General features: G+C 40.5%; 3 protein-coding genes across 3 annotated transcripts; 2 read left to right on the top strand and 1 right to left on the bottom strand.

Annotated features, from left to right (window-relative positions):
* Positions 1–404: 404 nt before the first annotated feature.
* GCK72_024639 (uncharacterized protein) lies at positions 405–1,577 on the bottom strand (the record flags this gene model as incomplete). Its single annotated transcript, XM_053735972.1, has 3 exons — positions 405–815; positions 1,092–1,372; positions 1,424–1,577. The coding sequence occupies 3 exons, from the start codon at positions 1,575–1,577 to the stop codon at positions 405–407; spliced, it is 846 nt and encodes a 281-aa protein (XP_053579538.1).
* Positions 1,578–9,603: 8,026 nt separating this feature from the next.
* On the top strand, positions 9,604–12,491 carry GCK72_024638 (uncharacterized protein; the record flags this gene model as incomplete). Its single annotated transcript, XM_053735971.1, has 13 exons — positions 9,604–9,702; positions 9,748–9,826; positions 9,871–9,989; positions 10,489–10,605; positions 10,656–10,734; positions 10,783–10,908; positions 10,952–11,028; positions 11,076–11,174; positions 11,218–11,442; positions 11,490–11,621; positions 11,667–12,002; positions 12,053–12,160; positions 12,207–12,491. The coding sequence occupies 13 exons, from the start codon at positions 9,604–9,606 to the stop codon at positions 12,489–12,491; spliced, it is 1,881 nt and encodes a 626-aa protein (XP_053579537.1).
* A 614-nt stretch (positions 12,492–13,105) lies between these two features.
* Positions 13,106–16,029, top strand: GCK72_024637 (uncharacterized protein; the record flags this gene model as incomplete). Its single annotated transcript, XM_003118109.2, has 11 exons — positions 13,106–13,205; positions 13,254–13,304; positions 13,834–14,030; positions 14,085–14,186; positions 14,267–14,366; positions 14,416–14,594; positions 14,638–14,854; positions 14,905–15,010; positions 15,056–15,265; positions 15,310–15,651; positions 15,726–16,029. The coding sequence occupies 11 exons, from the start codon at positions 13,106–13,108 to the stop codon at positions 16,027–16,029; spliced, it is 1,908 nt and encodes a 635-aa protein (XP_003118157.2).
* Between the last annotated feature and the right edge of the window lie 62 nt (positions 16,030–16,091).

The raw sequence follows: 16,091 nt of genomic DNA, 5'->3' as shown, positions 1-16,091 counted from the left end.
GCGCCGATTTCTTTTCACTGATCGGAAACACGTGATCGACATGTGTGTTGCGGTTGGGTTCACCCTTTTCTCTTTTCTCAATTGATACGATCATCTGACGGGAGACGGAAGGTGTATTGCTATCTTTATAAATATGATCTAGACTGAAGATGAAGATAGACATATGATTGCAATGCAAAAATGTTTATTACTTAAATATTAGGTAATAATTAATATGGCTAATAAGTGCAAGACAACTGGATTGTGAGACATCGAGAATTGAGAATGGGGAGCGGCGGAAGGAGACGTTTTTTTCAGGCAAAATGAAAACAATGACACGCAAAACTGGGGGGTAACTTATTGAATCGGTTTAGGCAGAAGAAATATTCTTCAATAAAAACAAAAGTGAGTAAATTAGAAGATCATTAAACTTGGAGGTTGATAGGCAAGTACTGTGACACGTCGAATGGAGTTGGCGGAAGATTGAAGAGATCGAATACGTTATGAGGGTAGACAACAGGTCGTGGGAATGTGATCGGACCTCTTGGAATAAGTCCTTCCGCGTAGAGATCGATGATGGTTGGCTTATGGGAGTCCATCGGTTTGCTTGATGGTGAGTATTCCAGATAGCATGGAGAATCGCGGGATGAGGTGGAAGTGAATGATGAGGCTCGGGATTCAGGCCGGCTTGGTGGAAGGGTTTGGCAGGCTTGACTTGTTGCTTGAGCCACTTCATCATCAGCTTGCAGTTGAGAAAGTTCGGCGACCAGCGCCTCGTGTTCGTCTCTCAAGTTGCGGAGCTTGTTAAGTTCAACTGCATTGCTTTCTTGCACTTCCTGCAAAACAAAAAATATGATGTAACTGTATAAGCAATTCTAGAAGTAACCATCAACCATCTCATTCTCTTTCTTTCTTTTCAAAAAGTTGTGGAAGAAGAAGTACTAATTAGAAAACGGGAAAAGAAAGACACTTTGCATCATCTTCAAGAAATGAAACAAGTACTGACTAGGGTCACAAGACCAGGTGGTAAATAGTGAAAGAAATAAGAGAGAGGATGGTATTGTCACACGACAATGATAACACGCTAGACGCACGTGGACGTAGAAACTTACAATGATGTGATCCCTGGCTCGGGTTAAAAGTGCGAGGGTGGTGTTTCTGGTGGCATCGGTGACTCCTGGAACAAGTGTCTTCAGTGCTTCCAGACATCCTCGGAGGTTGGCTCGTCGGGTCTTCTCAAGTTCGTTGTGAGCTGCTCGACTGTGTTTTGAAGACTTTCTGGTTGGAGGTGATGAACAGTAAGGATGGGAGGATGTGGAGGCGTTGGATGCACATGATGAGTGCTTCTTGTCAACTTTCAGCTTTCCAGAGAAAAGAGATCGGAGTTCGGATTCTGAAAGAAGGAATAAATAAGTTTCGAGTCTTGAAGATCTAGGATCTTTACCATTTGAAAGATCAAACATAGTCGGGGATGAGGATCCTGGTGAGGATGAGGTGGAAGTCAGTGCTCCCAGATCCAGGGATGAGATGTCGAGGGCGCCAATGTCTAAAAGACGGGCGGCAGTGAGGAGATGTCCGAGGTTGAGTTGTTGTTCCATTACTAACAAGGGAATAACAAGTGGGGCGTGGTACAGGGGAGCGACAAAAAATGGGATGCTTTCTGGCGGGCCGTTTTGCGTCCAGACTGAGGCGCGGGAGAAGTAGGAGGAGGGACGAGGGGTGGGGAGCGTCAACCAACCCGACGTAGGGGAGGGCCCTGGGAGAGACGATATGCAGGGCGGGCGGCCTAGGGCGGGACACATACACACGACATCAGAGAACGAACCAGGAAAGCACCGGAGAGGCAGCAGACAGGCAGAGGTCGGTGTGAATGCACGTGCGCCACGCATGAACCCCCGTTTCCTCCCGTTGCGGCAGGATCGGTCTCCGATTGCGTCGGGGGGAAACCACATTGCTTGTCCTGCGCACGCAAACATCGCAAGACCTCGTTTTCGCCCTCTATGCTTTTCACAGTCACCTTGGGAGGCCCCCTCCCTCGCGGATACGACGCGGAAAAAGATATACACACATTGGGTGGCCTAATATGGAGATTTCCTCTCGATCGCGGAATCGTAAGATCGCGTCGGTTCAGCGTGTGCAGTCTCAATTGTTTTGCAAAACGCGTGGGTACAAAGAGCACCAAATATGATTCGGGAGATAATTCGGAAGATGAAATTCATACCGAACGAGGTCGCGCAGTGTCCGCGCCCGCTACCGTCTCAAGTGATCAGCACGTCAGTATCTGACTGTCGCAAAGATGGGGGAATACCCACGTGAATTTCCACACGTGTAGAGATGGGAGGGCTGGATAGGTATTTCCGAACATGTCATTTCGTCTTGTGACTTTGATTTGATGGTTGCAGCCCTACAATTTTTGTCGTTTACGATCTATCACGTGTTCCCATTTTAGCCAAAGTCATTGTCGTTGCTTCTGTGGTGAATGACTGGTGATGGTAGCTGTGACGATGACTGTTTGGTTCTCTGAATAATTCTTAAGTTGTCAACAAACTCATTTGACGAGGTACAGGAAGATGAGAAACATCCATCTGAAGGAGATCAGGTCTTAAATTAGATCAATTTGGGATTCACGTTGTAACTATTGAAGCATGAGCATGACTAACTGCTTTCGAAACATTCACTTCTCTGCGAAGGCGTAAAAATTCTTCAAAATTGACTCATACACTTTGCAAACTGCAAATGCTTACGAAATACTATGATCTTTCCCGATATCCGGACTTCCTCCAGTCTCATCGTATCCAATTGCAAAAAAAAACGCGTTGGTTGCTGAACCGATTCACGTGAACAAGACAGGGGTCCCGTCCCAAACAAAAACTATGTACCCAGTGTGATTTTTAAAGCGTCACGTGCGGGAGCCCGTTATCCTGCCAGTCAACGTACACACCCTGTCATACACACGCTACTTGTTGCGATTTTCTGATCGATGAGTACGAGAGAAAATACATTGATCACGAGAGGCAATAGGTCGGGAGAGAAATTGAGGAAAACCTTATGTTGGTGTTATTTTGGATGCCATGTGTTGTTCAAATTTTCCGGAACACTCTCTTCCACAGAAAACTTTGTCCTCCTCCCTGGAGAATTTTTTATATATTATTTCTTCGCGTCTAGGTTCAATATCAAGCTCAAATTCTTGGGGGAAGCCCTCGTCACTTCAACCGAGTACGTGCGAAAGTTCGCGAGTATAGAAGCAGCACGCAACTTGCACACTCATATACTTCTAACTTCCTCTCTAATCGAAAAGGGGCTCCCAAAACCCGTCGTCGTGTCCTGAGAATTCGATCTTTTGACCGCTGGACTAGCGTGTGTGTCTTGGTTGGGTGTGTCTATAAGAGTGCGCAAAAATTGTGAAGTCCAACGGGGCCTCGAGCAAAAAACCGCGCAACATACATTGAGGAGTATTTCCCCGAGTTCTGGGAGAGATATCTCTAGAAAAGTCCCTCGACGTATGTCTTGTTTTATTATGGATGAGACCGGCACATGCTGAAAGAGAGAGGGATATATATATACGGGTGGTCAAGTAGTCAATCAGTCAAGTTATTTTTGACGGTGTTGACTCGGATGCCTGCTGTTGTGTGGTCTTCACTGGAAGGAACGGGGAGAAGCTGACTGGCACAAACATATACACACACTCCGTTCCCCCTGCTGTTTGTGTGCTCCGGGTGTTCCCGCCGTCGATTTGTTGTGGTTGAATGCCATCATCGTAGCAGCAGATATACTTCATTTTGCTACATACTTGGTGAAAACAGCAAAAAGACGAATAATGAATTGGTGGTGTCACAGTGGGGGGAGTATCTTAGTAAACCATCTTGATATTTGAACCAACAGAAAACGAAAACGAATAAATCTTCATAGAGTGTATGTCTCTCGTTCCATTGCAGTTTCCCCAGTTAGAGTGACCACCCATGGAGTAAAAAGAGCCGCTGTTTAGTTCCCCCTACTTATTATGCACGCATAGTGGTCGCCGCGACAGAGACAAACGGACGTACAACGGATGAACAGGGGCACACATCAAAGGATTAATAGTTGGGGAAGGAGGGTTTGTGTTGGCCCAATAACACGTCATTGTAGTAGTAGTAGTTGTATTAAGTACCTCAGTAGAGGGGGTCACTCGAGTGGTTTCTTGATCGCTTGATTCTTGTGTTCAACAGCTCTGAAAATTCAATTATTACGTCGTCTGCGCCGGCTGGACTTTGCACCGCGCAACAATTTTTTTTTCAGCAATTTTTTCATAACCGAGTCAATGTGGGCACGCTGAATGTTTGGAATGGAGTTAATTGTCAAGTTCCTAGTCTTAGTTTTGCAATATGTTTTGTGATCGTCCGACGGAAGAAGCCTGGACAAAAAGGCACGCATTTTCCTTTCCTCCTACACACTAATTGGATCGAGGCGTGTGCGAAAGAATGAGAATGCTTTCGAAAGTTGTGTGGACCTCGAATAAGGAAGCATCTGAGCCAGAAATAGAATTTGGGACAAAGTTTGAAATGGATTCTCTCATCAAGTTTTTTCTTTGCAATTGAAAAAAAGAAACTATCTCTCGTTTCACAGGGCAAATAGTTACTGTTGCAAACTACACGTGCGAAGGTTTGATAAGCAGCGTGGCGGTTCTCCGATCAGTTCTGCGTGGAGTTTCCCGATGACGAATGGAAAATGATGATGATAGAACAACCATTAAAATATATTTCTGTTTTAGAACTCGGTTTCAGAGTAATGTAGACTTGCTGAAACAATATGTTGCTGTTGACCCGGTAACTTGATCGCTGAATTTTTTATGAGACCAAAAATAATGTTGTACCAGGAATTTCAATGTTGTCACGTGAAATTCTGTTGAATACACAGATAGAATACAGTTGACATGACAAACAAGAAGACTTTACTTTTTCCACCATCACCACCACCATCACCGCTTCCGACGTCGTCATCGATGTGATTCTCGTGACTTGATTCTATTCATGTTTGCGCGTACACACATGTATAACCAAATTTGATTCTCGTACCAATCACCTTTTGTATTCATGTGATTGTATCGTGTCAGTACATATGTTGGAAACAGTTTCACTATTACCGGTGCGTTACCGATCGAACCCGTCAACTGGTGTGACGATCAAAAAACGTGCGGAGAATTGATATTTCGTAGATGGAAGCCACGAGTTTGATCGAGTGTTCTTTGCGTGTGATCGCGCTGGTTTGTGATAATTGCCTTCTGGGAAATACCGTTAGAGAGGAAGTGAGTACACGTATATATTTCTTCTTGGAAAGAAATAAGATAAGGTTTTTTGCAACTCGTGACAATAATTGTATAAAAAACTTAAGATGGGTATGATAAATTGTTTCCTGAATCGAAAAATGGAGGAAGAAAAGTGAAGTTTGAACCAGCGCGGGCAGTACGTGATTTGCTGCAGAATGTAGTGTGTGATGAAGAGAGTACTCGGAATTTGCAATGACGTTCGTCACTAACTTCGATTTAGCCTCTCCATCTGTATTTTCTTGTTTCATTAGAATAGGGAATGCGCAACAATGTTTTGCAGGTGGAAATTTGGTAAGAAAAATAAAAACATTTTTAGACTATTAATCTTTGTACACACACTATCTTTAATTTTATTTTCACAATGGATTGCTAAAAAATTCAAATATGCAAACAGTCTGCAGTCAAGGGACATAAACACTATAAACAGCGTGGCAGGGTTCGAAGTATAGTTCCTATCTGTAAATAGAATTTTCTAACTTTTTTGGTGCAGTTGGAAATCGTAAATAAGTGATTTTATGTTTTTGGATCATTCAGTTACATCAGTTTCTTTTACGAACGTAAGTTTACAAAAATAGTTGTCTTCCTTATTTTTTTGGTTTTACAACCACGTGACAACATTTTATTTTTCAGCATTTTTCAAAAACATTGACCTCATGATAAGAACGATTTGCGCTTATTGGAGACTAAAAGACTACAACTGGTTTTGATACGAAGTGTTTATTTTTTCAGCCCCCAACACCAATGTTTGCAGACACAGACAGTTTGGAGGAACCATCGATAACATTATATTGGTACACAATGTACCGATACTAAGAGAATCAGATAGAAAAATCACTTGATGGGGGTGGGCGCCCGCAGCGTCGAGTATGTGTTGTGACGTCGATGTCGTTTCTCATTTTCTCACGTTTTCGTCCATTATCTCACTTCCCGCATGGACTTTGTCCCAACTGCACGTGCTTCCCATGCGGCCATGATAGTATACAACGCAACACGGAGACAATCAAAATTATTCATCTATTTTCTCTTTTCTTTTCCCTTCCTGCAGAGATTTGATAAAGATACACGCACCGGCGAACAACATTGGTACGGTTTTGGGAAAAGACAGCACGCGCGGAGGAGGACACGATGCAAACGAGATTTCTACTATCCGTCGCCACATCTTCTCTCATTTCTCCTCTAACGTGCGAATGGTCACGTGGAAGCCAAGTGAATGAAGAAAGATGGGAATGCCGGTCTAGACATCTTAACTATCCCTACTTGTCTATTTCACTCTCTCTCTCTTTCCCCAACTTTTATCCGTCAATGAGGGGGGATCGCATCTTCAGGAAAATGTACAGTTGTGGGTGGAGTAGTACCCACAGACGGATATGTTTTTTCGCTCGTCTTGTTTATTTGTTTGTGACTTGGACAGCAGCTGATTCGTTCAAGCATGGAAGCATTGCTACTACTTGAGAATGACAACAACAAAAAACAAGGCGCCGGAGGTCTCTTCTTTCTTCGTCGTAGTCGGGGTCGAGCGTCCGAGGTGGTGACGGGGGAACACCCGTCAGAGTGAAGGATGAAAAGATTGCAGGGACCCTTTCGACGCGTGCTGTGGAAACATTATGGACTCGTTTTCCAGCTGCTTGCGTCGCTTGACATTGACTATACAACTACAATGGGGAACACAAGACATCCTTGATTCTGAATTGAGGGGTCGGGAAGTTTTTTCTGTGAAGTAGGGAATCAGAGGGAGACATAAAGGAATCTACTCTACTCAAGCTGGTATAAATATCTCTCTCTACTCAAGCTGGTATAAATATTAAAAGACAAACTATCGCAGAGACTCAAAATACTAAATTTTGCCATTCCGTTTCAAGTTGGTTCTACCTCTGGGAACACTTCCAAATAGAAATCTTTCTGTTTTTCCGTGTTTCTTCCAACCCGATGTTTGAACCACTAGATGAAAGTGATTTTCTCTCATGAATGTTTCAAAAGATGTCTAGTCTTGACTGAATCCTAGAATAGGAAAAATTCAATCAGTATCTTTCTCACTAGCATTTTTTTCATTTCAAATATAATTGTGACGCAAGATCTCATCATCATCTTGTCGTTCCCACTTCCATTTTCTGATGAGACCGATTTCTCTTTCAACAGGTGTGGTAGGATAGAATCAAACATGAAAGACAAGGACAGTGCCATTTTGTACTATGTACTGATGACTTTCCTTGTTTAGACCAGTCCCCAAACACACCCTGAGACCCACTTTAAAACGTGACAAAGGACAATGACAGGCATCGTACGATTCACATGATTCCACTTTGTCCCTGCTGCTGATGCTGCCACCCGATGTTTTCTTTTTTGTCAGATGTCATTGATGAGACAGGAAATATCAATGAAAAGAAGGGCTTCCCTGTGAGTGAGACGACGCGACGTATCTTACCATATATCACTATCAGCAGAAATTGTTATCATCCGATAACGACGAATGAGGGGTTCCCCCGACTGACCAACAAAGAGCAAACGATTACGAGATAACGTGTCGTTGAAATGAAAACACAACCTTCGAACTCTTCAGAATGTTAAATGAGAATTTTATAACAAAGAAGTCGTTCTCCTTGCAGAAGATGCAAATGAAATAAAATCCCAGGGGAAGTTCAAAAATCGTGAAATCTTTCGTTGATTTGGTTGATGGCTTCATAAGAAAAGGAGTGTTCCCAATTGACAAGGAAGTTGACTGCTCTATTCTTTTTTCCTATGCTTTAAAATATGTTTTTGAAAATTCAGGACAATAAATTCAAACTAAGGTGATGGACTTAAAAAACGATTTTTTGAACCGTGGTGACGTTTTCCTTATTTTTCTCTGCCTAGATTAACTCGTCAACTTGAGAAATTGAAAAAATCAAGTGTCCCACAGAGCTCCAATTTCTAAGGCACCAAAGAAACGCCTGAACTTTGTTCGCTTACTGAGGGTTTTTTCGGGCTTAATTATAAATTCTGGTCATATCTGTTTGACGGAAAATAAAAACAAGCGACGATCAGAAAACACGTGAAGATTCCGCAGACAGTTGCACTTTGACCATCCAGACTGGAGAAAAACCCGAGCAGCCAAAGGGCATAATCGAAGGACACAAACAACCTTTTTCTCAGTACTTTGGAATGTTCATCCTATCCCACGTGTTGTTATTTTTTTTCTTCTTTCCAGATGAAAATAACCACTTAAAAAAGGGCTGAAAATAGAACAAGTTTTGAAGCGTTTTGCTGATGACAGTGTCAGGTGCTTGGCCTGTGACAAGAGGACAAAAATGTTTCTCGAGTGCTGCTGAAAAAATAACTGTTGGGAAAAAAATGTATTAATGGAATCTCAAGATTTCACTTGTTCGAAAATAGTTAAAGTACAACACAGTAAAAAGCACTGTATTAATGGAAACATTATTTTTATAAATATTCCAACATTAATTATATATAATGAAAATGCGATAATTCCTAAAATTGGTGAAGCTTGAGTATCCGCGATGATTTAAATAATTTTATTTATTTGAAGTAGTAAGAGTTGGTTATTCAAACAGGTTAACAAATAAAAAAACTGTAAAAAATAATGATACTGCTGCTCTCAAACTTACAACGAATATTCATTATCTCAAAAACTTGTGAATAGTTGCAGTATAGTTTTCTTCGCAGATTCCGCACAACCATGGGGGTTTTTTTGCTTTGTTCTGTTCTTCCGTTGATTTCGACAATTAATATCAAATTTTTTGAGTTCTATTTTCATGCAGAAAATCAGGATCTTGCATTTCGCCACGATTACAAACATTAAACTGCGCAGGATCGAAATTTCCCATCGTCAAGTTTGCTCTGTGCAGTCCACATTTGAAATCTACACTCGAGTTAGTATAAAATTTTCAAGTTTGAAAATAAACGTTGAATCCGCACTAAAATGTCTTAAAAGGAAAACGTTTTAATTTTTATAAAATTTTCCAATTGGTGTCTTTGTGTATTTAAAACGACCTGAATCCAAAGTTATTACTTCTACGATTGAACCATTTTCAATTCACAACCTATTCTCCATCTGAGACCGTTTGTTCTTCACATAAACGGTTGGCCTCTCTCCTCTTGCAGAAATACATCAAATAGTGGCACCTGGTAATGAAAGAGAAGAAGAGAGCCCCTTCATCGTAGAATGTATATTCCTCCTTCGAAAAAGCGTCTGGTCAGCAGAGGCCAACTGTTGTAAAGTGCACCGCGTTGTGAGTAAGAGACCTCGACGGCCTCACTTTTCTACCCATTCACTTCAATACACATTTCTTTAGTTTTATTTTATCTCCAATATTCTCATTTGAAAAATGGTGAAGAAGGTTATCGAGCCGGGTAATTCCCAGCAAAGTGTAACTGAGAAGACCTCCGCTGACACTTCAGACGGGAAGAAATCAACTAATGAAGAGGTAGTTTCAAATTCTACTATTGATTTTCGTGAATTTTTTATTTAGAAAAAACCAGTGAAGACGGAATCCAAGCAAATCAGCTCCCTGAGTATGCCTAAAGTACTGACTGCAGTTCTCACCATTGGTTAGTAACCTCACATTCTTCACTCTGAAACCTTTGATTTTCAGGATTTTTCCTATCCATTGCTGGAAGTTATGGTTATCAATCCTTTATAGATACTTATATAAAACCACCTCTGGAAGAAAGGACTTTCCCATTTTTGGGTGGAGTTGAGACGAATGATACGGTGAGTCATTTTTTACAGTGCCGTTCAAAAGGTCATCAACTTTAGCTGTTTTCAGTGGAAAATGACCAACTTTGACCGTGTATTTTGGTGTCACCGGTCGAATGTATATAATTTTGTATGAATTAAACAGAAAAAAATAGAAAATCTTTTTTGCAGTTGACCATTTTTTGTAGGGACATTATGAAAGTTACTATGAAAGTTACAGCTAATCTAAGCCATTTTTTCATAAACCGACTATTTTCAGTTCAAATTAGAGACGTTTTGGAGTTTTCATCTTAAAAAACCGGTAACTTTTATGATAGTGTCCCTACAAAAAATTTACAGCAACGATTTTCGACTTTTGTTCTGTTCCGTCCATACAATATTGAGTTCATCGGATATTCAGGTGACTCTGAAATAAACTGTCAAAGTTGGTCATTTTACACTGGAAACAGTTGATGTTGATAACCTTTTGAGCGGTACTGTACATTCTGACTAGTAGTTATCTTGTTTCCTACAGAGACTTCGAAATGTGTACCGTCATTGGTTATACGCTGTAAACCCAATTTTGCATTTCCTCGAAGTTGACAAGCCATGGAATCCAGCTTTTATAGTCGAGCTATCGATAAATGATAAGGTAAATATTTTACACAGAATAGGAAGAAGCAAATCAAAAATTATTTGCAGTTCATTGCTATTCAAGACTTCGATACCCGTGAATACGATTCTCCGGATGTTTACAATGGAGGAAAGATGACACTTAGAAGTATTACCACATATCCTAATGAAAAAATTTCTGTGTTCATGATTTCAGAAAACCACATCACTATTACAATCTTCCATATCATTTATCCAAATGCAACAATCGGGTTATTCGTCAACACTCAAGGACGCTCTCCTAATAACACCGAAAACAATCTGAAACTCAAAATCTCTGGAAGTTAGTTTGCATTCTCTGATCTCAATAAAATTGAATCTTTCAGGAGGTGTGAAATGGATTGAAATACCACTATTGCCGGATTCAAGCATTTATCAGACATTCCCAAATACCACTGAACTGGTAAGCAGTATTGCAAACAACTTCTACTCAGTAATTTCTCTTTTCAGCCATACAAATCTCACCCTGAAATGGAAAAAGCAATTGGTGAAGTTACTGAAAACTGGAAGAATAAATTCGACAAATGGTTCACCTCCACCGGGCAGCAGGTATCTAACCGGGAGAAACAGATTTTCTTGAATTCGGTTTCAGCAAATTCCAAAAGCCTATCTGGAGCTGATCAACTCCGCCTACTCTCTCATTGCAAACAGTTTGAACAACGTTCCACATGTTGCATTGGTAGGAAAATATGAAACATGGATTGAGGAATTGAATTATTACTTCATTGCAAGAAGTAGTGCCAACTATTCTACATTGGATGAACAATTCTTCCCACTTTTGACTCTTTCCAGACTTGAGAGTGAAGACACCATGAGAGTAAGCTACCCATTTTCTAAACTCCTAATCACAATAGTTTTATTTAGGTTTTGAATTCATGGATGAGTCTGGTGAACAACTTGGGTTACATGGGAAACCGTCTCCACCAAGGAAAAATACACTTGACTCCCATCCAAGGGCCTCTGCTATTCCAAGTTATCAAAGATTTGCTGACCAATGTAAGCGTTTCCATTTGAAGTTCGTTGAAAATTTTCAATTTTCAGCCACTGTTCGAAGACAAATTCCAAGGGATTGTTGAGAAGCTTGAGTATATCGCTGAATACACATGGAAGAATTCTATTGGTAAAGGAGGATTGACGGACTTGAAATGGTTGGGTGACTGTCGTGGTATCTTCCAATACATGCCTCCATCTCAAAACAACAATTCTTCCTTCGAACTTCTTTGCCTGCTTGGAGATATGAGTAGTGTTATGCAAAAAGTGTACAAGAAAACAGGAGCTCCGGAAAGTTCGAAATGGGTCCAGAGATCTATTGACGTAGAGAATGCGATGAAAAAATACTGGAACGAGGAAACCAAGCAATATGGTGATTTAGTCAATGTAAGCAGCATTCTTATTGAAAACTCTTTTATAAATTCGTATTTTTTAAGGGAAAATGGCACTACAGTATATCGTCTCACGTTCCATTAATCTTGGCTTCAGTGAAACAAGACGCTGAGATCTTACCACAGCTTTTCAAGAACCTTCAACAGGATACTGTGAGTATACCCATTTCTCGATCATCACAGATATAATTTTTTGCAGAACTTCACAACACTTGGAATTCAACTATCTGAAGAAGAAGGTGCGGCTGTATCCACTAACTACTTCTTGTTAAAATCTTTGAAACACTATTCCGAATTGTCTGGACCATCTCAAGAAACTGCTCACCAAATGTATTCCGTCCTCAAGAACAACATGGCTGCTGCTATTGCTCGTGCGAATCGTATCGAAAAATCATTCTATGGAAATTATGACAGAACAATGCGTCCAATTGGTTTGAAAGATAATCTCGATGGTACTCTTGTTTTTGCTATCATGTCTTCTTAATCTGTTAAACATTTTATAACTCAATTATTCTTATTTATAATTGTTTTTTTGTTGTCCAAGTTAAAATTTGAATTTCATTACCTATTTTTTAAATATATATTTATAACTATCGTTTAAAAAAAATAAAAAGGTAAACCTAAAAACACTTCCTGACAGACAAATAAAAATGTATTACCACGGTCTTTGGGAGTGGGAATGTATTTGCAAAGTACTGGTTCTTGTAAAAAATTTCAAAGAGTTCCTTAACGAAAAACAATGAAAATTTGTCTATTCAATATTAGAAGTTCGGATAGAATTCAATTTGACTTTTTGGAAAATATTAATTTTTCATATCTCAAAACAAAAAACTTTTCTCTATATTTCGTTTTGTTTTGAAAAATCACACTTATTCAGATGATGTTGTGTAGCTGACTAACGAAACACACCGCTGTTGTTTACGCCGTCTAAGCACGCGGTCCACTGGAGCGCGCTTGCTCCAATCCTCTCCCCTTTCCCGGGCCGACTTTTTTTTGTTTGTTCGTGTTCTCTTTGCTCGTCCTCTCGTTAGTCTTCTTTGTTACTCGTTTGGTCATCTCAACCTGTTATCTTCTACAACATCTTTCTTTTTAGGGGTAATGACCACTCTGGGAACGAATCGCATCAAAAGATGCATTTTGTACGGCCAACTAATCATACTTCTTTTTGCATTCACATCGATTTACCCACAAATCCATGGTGAGCCAGCCAGGTTTGGCGGAAAGAATAGAAATCAATAATTTTCAGGATTGTTCGGTGAACGAGGACTGCTACCAGTGTCTCCTATGTTAGAATGTGGTATGTTTACGTTTTGTCCGTAGTCCAACCTGTTTACAAACTGATAAGATCTCTTTCGCATTGATTTTATTTTAGGTTTTAAGTTTTCTTGCCAAACTGAACTGATCATTGATAGCGGCAAAAATCACAGACAAAAATGAGAAGTGACCAGCTTGTTTCAAAAGTCCAAAACCCTATCTCTCGTTTTCATAAGAGCTCAAGTCTGCGAGCAATTTCTCTGTGTGCGTGCATTTCCGAACATTTCTCGTAAGCGCGTCCTCCTCCCTCTTTTTATTGGCATCTCTTCGCAGCAATTGCATAGAACTACTTTACTCCGAAATACACAAAAAACCAAACAGTTTTTTGCTTATATCACGTTTAGTTCTTTGCATTTGTTGAGATGTAATAGGCATGTATCAACTGTTTACATCGCATGTTTCCCTTGCCAAAGAACATTTCAAATCGGCGCGATAAGAAGAAACTCCCCCTCTTAGTTTCATCGAATTTTCTTCTTCAAGTTCACTCGCGTCATCAACTTTCAACTTTTCAGAAGAAGAGAGTGTTTTTCAATGCCGTCTTCCACTTCTTCGCTTCATTTGCAACCTCTTTCATCTCTCACCATCAGTCGGATTGCAACTGTTCTCTCTCATCGGAGTATGTCTTTCTGCGTTGGCAATTCACAAGCCAGAATGCCAGAATTTGATTACTTTCCTGACTCTTTACTTTCTGTACCGCACTATTTATGAGGTGAGTGAATCTAAAATATCTAAAGAGATTTTTTTTGAAACGGGAAGTTTTAAGGCTGGAGGAGTGTTTATGTACTACCAATGGGATGCTTTCCTTCTGGAATCTACTGTCTACGTCGCAGTCCTCGCATGGTTCGACGACGGTCCAGCTGACTCTGTAAGTGATTTTGTTAACGAGAAATTGATATGCAAATCTATGAGAAACCAATAAATTACCGCAACGTGAGAATACTTCAGGTGGCTCTATTCAGCATTGTTGCCCTTCTCGTCCGTGTGATTTTCATGAATGGTGCTTCAAAACTGTTGAGCAAATGTCCGGCTTGGTGGAATCTCACTGGTATTATCAAAACATTCAACGTCAAATCTGAATTCAAGTAACTTTTCAGCTCTCGATTATCACTTTGAGTCCCAACCACTGCCAACTCCGTTCTCGTGGTATGCTCATCACTTTCCACCATTCTTCAAGCAACTAGCAACTATCGCCATCTATTACTTCGAAATCATTCTACCACCACTTTTTTTGATCCCAGTGATCCATGTCCGCTATGTTGCCTTCTTCTGTCAGGTGAGTAATTGATGACAAATCACATTTTGACCGCAAAGTTCAGATTCTGCTGATGATTCTGACGATGTTAACGGGAAACAATGGCTTCTTCAACTACAACATTATAATTCTGTTGGTCAGCTTATTGGAGACCCCTCGTGTTCCAGTTGGTGCACCACTTCTGTCCGCTTTGGTTTTCGGTAAACTTGGCTATGATCTGGCCCACAGAATGCCTGTAAAACTAGTGACGACAGAAGGAAGTTTGCCATCTTTCGTTCTCAGTGAGTTATTTATACATTTCCACCAAATCATGGCAATTGATCAATTCCAGATCTGAGCTACGACACTTTCCAAAAGTTGGCTATTTACTACATTGACATGATAATCATATTAACTGCGCTCATGTTCTCAATTATCAATGCATATACTGTTTTGAAGTGAGTTCGGAAATGTATGTAACGCTAAACATAAGATTTTTGCAGAGGTCTTGGATCTCAGGCACGAGTATCGAAGATTGTGCACGTTGCTTTTGTTGCTGCCTGTGTCCTACTTCTCAATATCTACGGATCGGTTCCACTACTCAGAATGGACGAAAAACTGGCTCAAAGAACAAATGAAAACCCGATGATCATGTCGTACTACAAGATTGCCAATAGCTGGAGTGTAGCCAACCCGTATGGAACTTACAGACAGTGAGTGTATTATTTTGCAAATTTAAATAAAATTATGAATTCAGCATGACTGGACAACACGGACGACCGGAAATTGTGATTGAAGGAGCTCCTAATTTCGATGGTCCGTGGAAGGAAATTGAGTTCAAGGCGAAACCAGGTTCTATCTCAAGACGGCCAGATTTTGTGTCTCCACATCACCCGCGCCTAGATGCTCAGATGTATTACGCTGCCGAAGGAACATATCAACAGAATCCATTCTTCCTCTCGCTTGTTTACCATCTGATGCAAAATACCACGGAAGTTGTGAGCCTTATTGAGAACTACCCGTTCAAAAACCGATCCGAACCCATGCAATTCGTTCGTGCGAAACTCTACATGTACCATTTCACCGATATAGGAGACAAGTGAGTTTTTAAACTATTTTTTAATCTCAGAGTCAGATTCCAATGACTTTTCAAAAAATCAATTTCTGTTCTAGGAACTGGTGGAGGCGGGACTTCCAAGAAGAGTACATGCCTCCTTTCAACAAAGGAAACCAAGCGCTCATGAAGTTTTTGGTTGAGAACAAGATAATTAACAACAAGAAATCTCAATTCGTCAACGGACCTCTTGGCAAAGGAATGAAGCAGTGGCATCGTCTCACAGGAGGAGCGGATTTGATTGCTTTCTTCACTTCCATCATAGTTCTTCTTGTAATCAGATATCTCCATAATCGTTTACATGGCAACATCGAAGAAAATAATGGGCATAACCATGCACATCATCACGGACATAATCACTGACCGCTCTCATTTTCCCATCTCGTTCATTTGATACTCGTTAAATTATTGTATTTATTTAGCTT

The sequence above is a fragment of the Caenorhabditis remanei genome, chromosome X (genome assembly GCF_010183535.1).
Source record: "Caenorhabditis remanei strain PX506 chromosome X, whole genome shotgun sequence".
Classification (NCBI taxonomy): Eukaryota; Metazoa; Nematoda; class Chromadorea; order Rhabditida; family Rhabditidae; genus Caenorhabditis; species Caenorhabditis remanei.
The sequence above is the reverse complement of the archived record's forward strand: the minus strand, read 5'-3'. Positions and strand labels throughout refer to the sequence as shown.